Source organism: Suricata suricatta, chromosome 13, assembly GCF_006229205.1.
Source record: "Suricata suricatta isolate VVHF042 chromosome 13, meerkat_22Aug2017_6uvM2_HiC, whole genome shotgun sequence".
NCBI classification, from domain to species: domain Eukaryota; kingdom Metazoa; phylum Chordata; class Mammalia; order Carnivora; family Herpestidae; genus Suricata; species Suricata suricatta.
Window position 1 is genome coordinate 1752838 of NC_043712.1, and position 12254 is coordinate 1765091.

Consider the following 12254-nt stretch of genomic DNA (forward strand, 5'->3'; position numbering starts at 1 on the left):
CGCGGGACGCGGGGTGACTGCGCGCTGCGCTGCGTGGCCCCGGGGGCGGCCGCGGGCAGGGAAGGGCTGGGGTGGGGGCGTCGAGGGGCCGGCGGAGGCTGCCAAGTGGCCCTCCCTGTCCCCTCTGCCCCCTGGGCTGAAGAAGCCCTTCCCCCACGGGCGGGACCACCCCCTCCCCACAAAGGCCCAGAAACCGCGCGGAGTCCGTGCCCCTCCTCGCTTAGAAGAGGTGAGGTTTGTTTCCTGTTGTGGGAAACTTGGGCCCCGTGGGAACGCTGTCAGAAGGACATAACCTTCCCGTGGGTCATCTCCCAGCCAGGCCGGCCTTAGGGGTGTGCCCTGACCCCACCATGACCTTGGACAAGTCTCCTCCCTGCCAGGGCGTCGCTGTCTGCAGGGGCTGGGAAGCTTGTCACCTCTGCTTTGGGTGGTCCGGGCCAGGCCCATCCTGTGACCGAAATTCACCCCTCCCCCTGCAGTCCTGTTCAGAGCAGCCTGTTCCTCCCTGGCCTCTGCAGCCTGTCCTGGGGCAAGAGGGTCCCTGCCAGGGTGTGCCCTTGGCCTGGGCCTGGCTGTCCTCCCCACCCCACCAGGGAGAAGCCTCGGTGCCCGGAAACACTGGGGTTTTGTGTCTGTGGGGGATGCCATCCCTGCCCGCCTGGGGCCTCAGGGTGCATCCTGGTCTCCTCACAGCCCTGGGCCGGATGGGAACTGAGGGGTGTGAGGGTGCACCCCCAGGCCTGGGAAGTGGGGTGTGCACTGCTCCCTTCCATCCAGAGGGAGAGGCCCAGAGCTTGACCTAGGATGCGATGGGCTGGTTCCCAGGGGTTTGAGCCAGCCCTGCCCACCTGTTAGTATGGGACCACATTCAGAGCCTCAGTTTCCCTGCCTGTGACACACCCTTCTGGGCTAGAGGTAAGGGTTGGTGCCGTTGTGCATGTGGGGTGCTGGTGCCTGGGTGACGTGGCTGTTACCCTTAAATGACACATCCTACTCCCCAAGTGGCTCCGCCAGGAACCCAGGACAGGTGGCGTCAGGAACCTGCATGGGACCCCGCAGGGGTAAACTGGTCCTGCCCCAGGGGCTCACTCACCGGTGGGAGACGGGACCCTTGGAGGGCAGTCACTGCTCCTAGAGGAAGGACCCATCTAAGACCATCCAGGACCCAGAGCATGGGGACCGAATACCGGGAGAGCCTGTGGGACTCTGGCAGGGTGGTGGTGGTGCCAGAGCCCAGCCCTGCAGCCACCCGGAGAGCCTGGGCCCGCCCCGGTCCGCCCCAGGCCCGGCGCTGCTCCGGCCTGCCCTCCTCCTGGTCGGCCACCTCGGACCCCTGCTGCCAGCCTTCAGGGCCCTCTTGGAGCTGGAAGCCCACCTAAGGCCCCACTCAGGCCACGTCACGGCAGTGTGCACTGCCAGCCCGAGGTTCTCTGACCTTGTCCTGCCAAGGCGACGCCCCCCCTCCCCAGCTCCCCAGCCCCCTAGCCGCTGTTTCTCTGCTTTCCTGTTTTTCATTTTGAACAAACGTGCCGGAAGCACATGTGGTGGCTGGACAAGGAGGGCTGAGGCCCAAGCCACCCTGGCCCCCGCTGCTCCGCCGGCCCCTGCAGCTCTGGGGCCCTCCCAGGGCGGGTGCCAGGGAAGCAGGAGGTGAGGCCCCCACCGTGTCCTCACCAGAGAGCCAGCCCCAGCCTTCAGCTCAGCGGACCCAGAGCTGCCAGGACCGGAGCTGCCACCCGGGGCCTGCCGCGTTGTTGTGGGCGGGAAGGCTTGTGGCTCCTAGGGGCCTGAGGCTCTGGGCCCTCCTGCTCTTCTGGCCCTGGGTCCCAGCCCTTTTCTCTGGGGCTCAGCCCCCCTGCCTGAGACGTGGGTAACCCCATCCCCTCAGTCAGCTGTGCTGGGACAGCAGACCGGGAGGGAGGCCTGTGGTTGGAGGCCTGTGGTTGGCAGGGGCAGGGAGTGGGGGAGGGAGGGGCTGCCCCTGGACCCCCCGGGGTTTGGGAGCTTGGCGGGAGGCTGAACCCTCAGCCCACCTGCTTGTTCGGGGGTCTGGGGCCCTCACACCCTGTGATTCTGCATGTCAGCTGGGGAAACTTAGTGGAGGGGCCCAACCCCACACAGGCTGTTCCCAGCGCACCCCGATGTCTGAGACACGGCCTCCGGCCATGGGCCTAGTGACTGTTTACCTGATTCATTCTTTATTGTGGGAAAATACACAGGATGTAAAATTCAGCATCTTAACCCAATTCAGGGGAGTCAGGCACAGTCACCTTGTCGAGCAGCCGTCTGTCCCCGGACCTTGTCCATCTTCCCAGACTGGACTCTGTCCCATTACAACACGGACCCTCCCCCCAACCTCTCCCCCCCATGCCTGTGGATCCGACTCCTCCAGAGCCTCCTGGGAGTGGGTCCTACACGATTTGTCCTTCTGTCTTGGCTCATCTGAGCTCAGTGACCTCAAGGTTCATCCATGTCGTAGCCTGTGTCGGGATTCCCTGCCTTTTATTTTTTTTAATCTTTTTTAATATTTTTAATTTATTTTTGAGAGACGGAGGGAGCAGGGGAGGGTCAGGGAGAGAGGGAGACACAGAATCCGAAGACAGTCTCCAGGTTCTGAGCTAGATGTCAGCACAGAGCCCGTGGGGCTCGAACCCACTAACCGTGAGACCATGACCTGAGCCGAAGTCGGACGCTTAACCGACTGAACCCCCCAGGCGCCCCTCCCTGCCTTTTAAAGAGTGGATGACGTTCCGTGGTCTGTACGGACCCTGTTTTGTTTTCCTGCTCACCGACCCTCGGGTTGTGCGTCTCTTTGGCCCTTGGGACAATGCTGGCGTGGGTATGCGAAGTCGCGTCCCTCCCTGGCTCCGTGGGGCGGGCTGCTGATGCCCCGCCCCCGGCCCCGCCCCCCCGGGAGCCGCCCACCCATCAGAGGACCCTGTGCGCGGGCGGTGATTTTCCAGCCTGACCTTGTGCAGAGGTTAAAACATCATCATGAGATGAGAGCGAGACAGGAGAGAATTTGTAAAAAAAAAAAAAAAAAAAAATGCCTTTATCCGTCACAGTAGAGTTGCCTGCTCCGTGTGTCCCTTCGGTTTGACATGTATTTTTGCCCACCCGTGGGAGCACCGGGCAGCGGCCCCTAGCCCAGAGTGGGTGCACCGAGGGCCGAGGGAGTTGGCGAGGAGGGAGGAGGGAGCGTCCCTGGGTGGCGAGCAGGGCGCTGGCCCCGGGCGCTGTGGGGGGCAGGCCCGGAAGGCTGGGGTCAGCGAAGGGGGAGGTCACGGGGGCGCTGCCTCACAGGCCGCTCTCCCCCCAGGGTCGGCTCCCGGGCCTCCGGGTCAAGTACGTCTTCCTGGTCTGGCTGGGCATCTTTGCGGGCAGCTGGCTGGTGTACGTGCACTACTCGACCTACGCGGAGCTCTGCCGCGGCCACGTCTGCCAGGTGGTGATCGTAAGTGTTGCGTCAGGGGCTGGCGCGGGTGGCATGCCGGGCCCCTCCCTGCCCCGCCCACAGAGTCCTGGACCCTCAGGACTCCAGCGTGGAGAAACTTGAGATGGACCCTGGGGCACCGTGCAGAGCCCCTCCGGCTGGCTTGGGGAGAGGCGGGGAGGTGGGGAGGCAGCTGCAGGGGCGCAGGGCGGCCTGGGCTGGTGGCCGGGCGTGTTCACAGATGTTTGTGGGAAGGGCTCTAACTGGGGAGGCTGGGATGGACGGATGTTGCTGGCCCTGAGGGCTCCTCTTGGGCCAGGGGTTCACCAAAGGAGGCCGCGAGGCATGGTCCTCAGAGCCTCCTGGGGTGGGGGGGGCGTCACTGCCTGTGGCCTCAGTGAGTATGACGCTTGCATGCACCTGTTCCCGCATGTGAGTGCATATGTTCGTGGGTGTGTGCTCACACGTGTGCTCATGGGTGTGCACGTGAGGGGAGGGGCGTGACGAGTTTGAGGGTGCTCATACACGTGAGAGCACGTGGATTCGTGTGTGCACGCCTAGTTGATACCCTGCTTCTGTGGACACTCTGTGACTTGAGAGGGAGGTCGGGACGGGCCACCCAGCCCATGGGGCCCCGGCAAGCCCGGGCTCTTCTGACCCACTTGGCACCCTGCCTGGCCTTCCTGGGCACTTTGGAGCCCCTGATGAGCTGGCGGCCAGCCCCCTTCCATGGGCCTGTGGGACCCGCCCTGCAGTGTCAGGAAGTCGGGGCTCCGCACCTGCCCCACAGCTGCCGGCTGAGGGGCCTCTGTCCTGGGGGGCTGTGGGACGGGCTCCGGCAGGCCTGCCCTGACCCAGAGCACACAGGGAGTGAAATTGGGAAAGTCCAGAGGTGGCAGTGGGAAGGGGGCGTTCAGAGGTAGGAGAACCCACTTGACAGGGTTTTCAAGAGTGTTGCACCTCCCGAGGGCAGGCCAGCAGCGGGCACCGCGGACCGGGTGCCCCTGCTTGGGGGAATGGCTTTCACGTTTCCTGCCTGTTCCTGGTGGGCCTCAGAAACGCTCACTGGTGGCCTCCAGGAGCCAGGCCTGAGCTGCACACCAGACACAGGGCTCCGCCCTCATAGTCCAGGGGGTCTGGGGACACACAAGGGCAGCCCTGTGGTGTGGACAGCTCAGTGGGCCCGGGGAGCTAGGTGCAGGGCTGGGGACCACGCACCCTAAGAGGAGAGTGGTGAGGGTTGTGGAGAGGAGTGGAGGGATGCTGGCAGGCTGGGGTGAGGGCGGCGGGCAGGGCAGGGAGATCAGGAGGAGGTGAGGGCTGGGTGGGGGTCCAGCCTAGGGGTGCAGGGAGTAGCTAACCAGAGGGTCAGCTGGTGTATCTGAGCCTGGGGGTCCACTGGGGGGACCACCAGGGGACCGCGCCCTCTCCCACTGGTCCATGAGGACGTGCCCGCCTCGTGGGGGTATCTTCCGTCTCACACAGTCCCCACAGCGTGTGCACGGCCACACGGCAGGGCCACGGGCGGGGGTCCGGCCAGGTTCTCCCCAGCCTCTGGCTAGCTGCTAGGTACTGGCTTTGAGCCCCTGCCCTGGGCCATCTGCAGGCCGGAAGCAGACTGGGAGGGGGGGCAACACGCCCCAAGCCCAGTGGGCCGAGGAGCCCTGAGGCTGACACACTGTCCCCATGGCCCCTGTGGGAGCCCCTCCTCGGTCCCGGAGGGCAGTGCGCCCCCCCCCCACCTCCAAGGCCTTGCAGTTCCGTGGGGTTTTGGGGGGGGTCACAGCCCTTGTGGTGGAGGGCCTTCCTAGGAGGTGGTGGGATGGGATGTTCTTACATTTTTTTACCATCTTGAGGACGACCGTCGTTTGCCTGCCGCGCACAGGCCCTCCCTCCCGCTCCCCCAGCTGAGCCACGGCCTCTGGTTTGTCCCCGGGCCTGCCAGCCCTCCTCCCCACACGTTGTGGGGCGCTTGGCTCTCCTTTCTCCTAGCCTGGCTCCAGTAAGGGCCTGGGCTCCATGGCAACGGTGATGCACTCCCAGGAATGCGCCCCACAGGCTCCAGATGGCCGCACCTCCCGCCCGAGGAAGGGCCCGCCTCCACCAGCTCTCCTTTCCCACCGTCCTCGGGGTCAGCCCGGACCCCCCCCCCCCCCCCCCGGGTTCAGGACGCCGCAAGGGAAGGGGCCCAAGCTGTTATTGCTCAACATGGCTGGCTCGCTGTGCACCTGGCTAAGCGATGGACACCAGGAGGAGCCGCACCAGTGCCCCCCTGCTGGCGGGTCCCCTCTAGTCCACCCCTGCCCCAGGGCCCATGCTAGGGAGAAGCAGCCTCCCAGACCTGGGGGGCGGGGGCAGCCTCAGATCGGACTCTGCAAGAGGCTGGCAGTTTTGAGGCATCAGTGAGCAGAGGCCAGTGCAAGCTGGGTGGGTGCCTGGGCCTCCAGGGAGCCTCAGGTGTGGCCTGAGGCTGCAGTGGTGGGGTGGCACCGGTGCCCTCCTGGAGGGAGGGCTTGAGAACCAGGGGGCACCTGGTAGACATGATGGGGCCTTGACCTGCCAACCTGGGGTGCAACATGTAGATGACGGGGTGAGGATTCCACCAGGGGAGGGGCCCCCCTCCTCAGGCCACTTCCTGGTGTCTTCCCGCCCCCAGTGTGACCAGTACCGCAAGGGCATCATCTCCGGCTCCCTCTGCCAGGACTTGTGCAACTTGCACAAGGTGGAGTGGAAGACGTGTCTGTCCTCCGTCCCCGGCCGGCAGGTAAGCCCGGCAGGTGGGTGCGGGGCAGCCCTCCACTCCACGCTGGGGCCCGAGGCTCGGACCTCACGGAGGGTCCTGTGGCCCCGCCCAGGTATACAGCGGGCTGTGGCAGGGCAAGGAGGTGACTATCAAGTGCGGCCTCAAGGAGGGCCCCGACTCCAGGGCCAGGTCGGACGCGGCCCCCCGGCAGGAGCTGGTGCTGTTTGACAAGCCCACGCGAGGCACCTCGATTCAGGAGTTCCGAGAGATGACCCTCAGCTTCCTCAAGGTCAGTCGGCTCCTGGGGGCCACGCGGAGTGGAGACCCGGGGATGTGCGCACAGGGCGGGAGGCAGGCTGCGTGGGGGCCGAACCCACCAGACGGGCCTGGCTAGGCCTCAGCTGCAAGCAGACCCTCACTCAGGGGAGCACCCCTGCAGTGCAGAGGACCCCTTCCCTGGCCTGGGGCATCTGTGGGGGGGGAGGACGGAGCTGTGTGTGAATGGGAGGTGGGAGCAGATGAGGTCACTGGCCCGGCCTGCACCCGGCCTCTGTGCTGAGGTGCCGCCTCCCAAGCTCCCTGAGCACCAGTGGAGACACGGGGCAGAAAGCCCTGGGAACAGCTCCTGGAGAAATGAAGGTGTGCCAGTGGTCAGGGAGGGCTTCCCGGAGGCAGCGAGAGGTCTTCACACATCCCTGTCTCTCCTCCTGCTTGTGCGCCTGGATGGGCTCTCCCAAGCTGGCCGATGCACAGGGTCCCGAGGTCCGAACCAAGCATCCTGCCAGCTTAGGAGCCCACCATGAGGTCAAGCCCGCTGGCCCTGATGTGACTCAGGCTCCCTCTCCTTTGGTCTCCCAAATCAGGCAAACCTGGGGGACCTGCCGTCCCTGCCGGCGCTGGTCGGGCAGGTGCTACTCATGGCCGACTTCAACAAAGACAGCAGGGTGTCGCTGGCGGAGGCCAAGTCTGTGTGGGCCCTGCTGCAGCGCAACGAGTTCCTCCTGCTGCTGTCCCTGCAGGAGGAGCACGCCTCCAGGCTGCTGGGCTCCTGCGGGGACCTGTACGTCACCGAGGGCGTCCCGCTCGGCTCCTGGCACGGGGCCGCTCTCCCACCCCTGCTGCGCCCGCTGCTGCCCCCCGCCCTGCACACGGCCCTCCAGCAGTGGCTGGGGCCTGCGTGGCCCTGGAGGGCCAAGATCGCCATCGGGTTGCTGGAGTTCGTGGAGGAGCTCTTCCACGGGGCCTACGGGACCTTCTACATGTGCGAGACCACGCTGGCCAACGTTGGCTACACGGCCAAGTACGACTTCAAGATGGCCGACCTCCAGCAGGTGGCGCCCGAGGCCGCCGTGCGCCGCTTCCTGCAGGGCCGCCACTGCGAGCACAGCGCGGACTGCACGTACGGCCGGGACTGCAGGGCCCCCTGCGACAAGCTCATGCGCCAGTGCAAGGGCGACCTCATCCAGCCCAACCTGGCCAAGGTGTGCGAGCTGCTGCGGGACTACCTGCTGCCCGGCGCGCCCGCCGAGCTGCGCGAGGAGCTGGCCAAGCAGCTGCGCACCTGCACCACGCTGAGCGGGCTGGCCAGCCAGGTGGAGGCGCACCACTCCCTGGTGCTGAGCCACCTGCGGACCCTGCTCTGGAAGGAGATCTCCAACACCAAGTTCTCCTGAGTCCCGCCCCCCGACGCCCCCTCCCCCACCCACGAGGGCCTGCTCCTCCCTCTTCACCCTGCCACCCAGCCGAGGACAGGGCCAGGAAGGGGGTCCAGAGTGCTCCAGCGCCCCGCCAGGCCCGCCTTCCCAGCTCTCCAGACCCAATCAGATGGAGGGGCCGTGTAGCTGGACCGGGAGAGGCTGGGGGCGGGGGAGCAGGACGGAGCCCCCGGGACCTGACGACTACGGGCCAAAGGACTCTCCCAAGGTTTTGTGACCTTGAGGAACATGTGATGTAAATAAACAGCTTTTCTGTGAGTGCCCTGGAGTCCCTCACGCTGGACCCTAGACCAGCAGCCAGCCACCTGGGCTCAGCAGTGGGGGCTGTCCAGGCTGGACGGAAGATGCAGTGTGGTCCCCGGGAGTCTGGCTGCTGGAAAAGGCCCAGCGGGCATCCAGGCGGGGTCTCCTAGAGCGCAGCCCCATTCTGGGGGAGGCAGGAGGGGTGGGGATGGGATGGAGCCCGGCCTGCACCATTAAGAACCCCACTTCCCACCGAGGTTCCCCGCCCCCTTCCTGCACGGTCTGGTACACAGAACACACGCTTGAGAACTCCATGCATTTCAGTGAGCCGCTGGGTGGAAAACCCATCATCTGGGAGAGTCTAGCGTTTTCCCTGCTCCTCCGCGAAGGGAAGCTGCAGGAGCCTGACCCCGCCCCCCACCTGGGGCTCCCACTGTTGAGAATCTGCAGGCTGTGTGACCTGCCTCTGCTCTCCAGGCGGGTCGGGGGGTGGGGGTGGGGGAAGTGGACGAACTGGAACCGGGGTCGTGGCTTCAAGACCACCATACAACGGCCAACACAGGACTGTCACTTCCGGACCCCAGAGACTGCCTGCCAGCGTCTCCCCACCCAGGTCACCTCCGGCAGGTGTTCCTGCGACCCCAGTGCCCGGGGCCAAGGCTGAGGCTGCGGATTTCTGCAGGCTCGGCTCCAAGGGGTTATTTACAACCCTGCCTGGGAAGTGACTCAGGAACTTGGGGTGGACATCCCCCAGCCCACACCCTTCTCTAAATGTCACCTGGTCAAATAACCAGGAAGCAGCTCAGGAGAGCAAGGCCCACACCCCTTCGTCCTGATCCAGCTTCCGATAAGCAGACGGTTGAGTAAAAGTCCAGTCAAAACAGTTTAAGACCAATTTATTCGAGTTTTGCCAACAGAGAAACACTTATTGAAAGGAAAAAAAACTATTAAACTCCTTCAGCTTGAACGCTGCTTGCTTAAAAAACGTTCAAATAACCCAGTGGTCATACCCAAGTCTTTAGCATTAATTCTTAACACTCACACTACCTCCCGTTCAAACTTTTCCCTGGTCCACACGTTTCCCGGTGCGTAGGGGGAGATATCCCCCACACGGCACAAGGCGTAGTTGACAATCGTGGACTCTGGGCAGTTCAAACAACTGCCTGAAGACGTCACTCCCCCCAGGACGCAATGGCTGAGGGGGGAAGAGGAGGACAGAGGTGCGGGACGGCCTCCAAGCTGGGGAGGGGGGGGTGTCTGTCTCTGACAAGGCCGCTCTGCAAACAACCACTGCATCAAAAAAAGAGGCCCCCCCCCAATTTATCTTGCCCCTTGGCCTACAATTTCAATCACCCGGAGTTTTTGGAGTCAGAACAGACTCTATTCACACTTCTCCAACCACCTGCCCGGCAGACCCACCCCTCGGGCCTGCTTTCCAACAGGCCAACATCCTGCACAGGTTTTAGAAAGTAAACGCAAAATACCTTGTTATGTTCTCTACTTAGGGAGTCTCTGTCCCTGAGCGGGCGGCCTGGACGTCGCCTGGCTGGGCCGGCTGGGCTCTCCACCTGGAAACAGGGCCGGCGGCCCTCATCACGACCCCCTCCTCCACTCGCCAGCACCCCGCTTTAGAGGGTCCCGTATAGGGTTCTAAGTGGTCCCCTGTAGGGTCTCCTTGGCAGGACAAAGCCAGGTGTGGCCCTCTAGTGTCCCCTCCCCCAAGCCCACTTCCTGCTCTGCAGTCTCAGGGTCCCGAGAGCAGGCGTGGGGCACAGGGCCTGGGAGTCCCGGCCACTCAGAGCAGCCAGGGGTGCACAACACACTAGCCCAGGCTTCCAGAAAGCTCCCCCCAGACAGACCCTCTCTCCCCTGGTCAATCCCACTGGGCCACATGCTCCCTCCAGGCACGCCTCGTGTGACACAAGAACCCGAAAGCCACAGCGGTGAGTGCCTCGCTCCGTGTCCCCAGCCGGGAGCCCGGAGCCCGTGCCCAGCGCCCACGGCAGCCGGCAGGCCTGTTCGGCTACAAACCATTCTTAGTGCCCACTGTTCTGAGCACTGAGCGTAGAAATAGCCGCTTCCTCTCCGCCCCAAGGTCCCAGGCGCAGCCGAGGAGCTGCGTCCGTGGTGCCGGCAGGCCCGGCATCTGCAGGGCAGCCGCTCCCCCCCAGCCCGGCCGCGGGGAGGCCGAAAACCCCTCACCTCGTGGGGCCAGCCTCTCTTCGACTTCGGTCCCAACGGGGACGGTCAGTTATTCAGGCCGCGTTCACAGGCCGGCGGTCCTCTTCCCTCCTGGGTGAAGGAACCAGAACGTTCGCCCCGCATCACCGTGTAACCAACGGTGGCCGCCATCACCACCACCCGAACCAGACGCCGGCAAACCTCCACTTCTACCGTCCGGCGAGGCGCGTGGCAGGAGTGAACTACCGGACGGCGGCCTTCACTCTTCCTTTCGCTGCTGAGGTCCGGGGGATCCCTGACCCTTTCTGCCGTCACCAGTCAGAGCCCCGCCGGGCAGCCCCAAGAGGAGCTGCCGAGGACCGGCCCTGGCAGCGGCAGCAGCTCAGCGCCCGGTGTGCCCAGGGGGCCGCAGTGCGGCCAGCAGGGCCTTCCTGCGGGGCTGCCGCACCCTCTCCCCAAAAAGAGCTAACCAATGAATCAGAAAGCCACAAAATAAGGCCGCGCGGTCTCTGGATTGTGAAAATCCCGCAAGCTGGCTGCTCTGACTTTCTGGCTGCGCAGCGCAGAGTTAACTGCCCATGAAAACGCTTTAACCCAGAGTCATCTGAATGAGGTTAGACCGTTAGGTGGTGGTGCTAGTCAGCCCCAAAGGGAACTCTTAGGCGCCTTCATTCTTTCCCCCACGTTACAGGAACGCTCAGACCTTCACAAGTCGGCCTACCTGATGTCTACTCACCTCCTCTGCTCGACCCTGCTCGGCCGTGACTCCCTCCTGCCGTCAAACGCGGACCACCTCATGGCGCGAGGCCATCGAGAACTGGGAGAGAATCGAAGGGCTTTTACAAGAGGCTGCAGGCTGCCAGGAGGCAGGCCGACAAGCCAACGCTCGGTCCGGTGTCAGACTATTAATCATCCAGACGCTCACCGGCTGGAACGCTGGGCGTAGACAAGCCTGGCTTCTCTCTGCCGCCGAATGACACAAATGTGACACAAACGCAGCCACACCTGCAACGCCTCTGGGGGCAGTGCGCTGGGAAGGCCCAGCGACCCGAGAGTGAACAATCCCCGGACCACGTGGAAGGTGGACTGGCCCCCGGTCCGAAATCACTCCCCACAGTCACACCCCGGGGGTGACCTATTCCAGCACCGCCGCGTCAACTCACCGGAGACTCCAGGACGCCCTCCCAGGCGCTCAGGCTCCAGCAAATTCCCCAGAGAAAAAAGAAACCAGCCCTTTGTAAACCTCCCGCAAACCCACAAAGAGCCACTTCACGTGGGCTGTTCTGCTGGCATTTGCTCTCCAGAGGCCCTGCCACCAAGCCTACGCCTCCCCAGGAGCCCCCAAAGCCATGTACCCTCCCCCTTGGTCCCCGCCTCACTCGAGTGTGGGACACTAAGGTCACCGCGGTGGCAGCGCAAGAAGCCCCGGCGGCCGGGGACCAGGTCTGGGGACGCCCGTCCCCGGCTAAGTAGCGGCGATCGCACCACTGCGCTTAGGAAGCCGCCTGACCTTCAGCCACACCCCACGAGGGAATGAGTTGACAGTCAACTCACTTTTTAAAACAAAAGAACACATGGCCACGGGTGGGAGGCCGCCTTCTCCGGGTCTCACCCCACGAGGGAGAGCGGCGGGCGCCAAGCTCGGTAAGGTCCGGACCCGCCCGACACCGGGGCGCAAGGCCACGGGTCGGGGCTGGCGAGGCCCCGGCGGGGCGGCAGGCGCCCCGGAATTCGGAAACCAGGCCGCTCAGAACAGGCGAGGACGCCGCCACCGCCCGGAAAGGACGCACGCACTCGCGGCGCACCTTTTATAGCGCCTACGGCGGCCCGTGAGGGCCAAACCGCGCCGGCCCCCGCACGCCGCCGCAGCGCCCCCTAGCGGAGCTCTCCGGCCTCTGCTGCCGCCCGTCGCTCTGCGGGAACCGTCCCCAGAGCCCGC

General features: G+C 64.7%; 1 protein-coding gene and 2 non-coding genes across 3 annotated transcripts in view; 1 reads left to right on the forward strand and 2 right to left on the reverse strand.

Annotated features, from left to right (window-relative positions):
- The window catches only part of DIPK1B (divergent protein kinase domain 1B), a 9937-nt gene extending 920 nt beyond the window's left edge, over positions 1-9017 (forward strand). Inside the window, exons 3-7 of the mRNA XM_029921017.1 lie at positions 60-229; positions 3320-3454; positions 6090-6197; positions 6289-6465; positions 7040-9017. Of these exons, the coding sequence (XP_029776877.1) occupies positions 60-229; positions 3320-3454; positions 6090-6197; positions 6289-6465; positions 7040-7849 (1400 nt within the window). The 3' untranslated portion in view covers positions 7850-9017. The remainder of the gene's footprint in view (positions 1-59; positions 230-3319; positions 3455-6089; positions 6198-6288; positions 6466-7039) is intronic.
- Positions 9018-10147: 1130 nt separating this feature from the next.
- LOC115277174 lies at positions 10148-10281 on the reverse strand. Its single transcript, XR_003902279.1, has one exon. It is a non-coding gene; the product is annotated as a small nucleolar RNA SNORA43 (small nucleolar RNA).
- A 927-nt stretch (positions 10282-11208) lies between these two features.
- Positions 11209-11342, reverse strand: LOC115277176. The gene has a single exon (XR_003902282.1). It is a non-coding gene; the product is annotated as a small nucleolar RNA SNORA17 (small nucleolar RNA).
- Between the last annotated feature and the right edge of the window lie 912 nt (positions 11343-12254).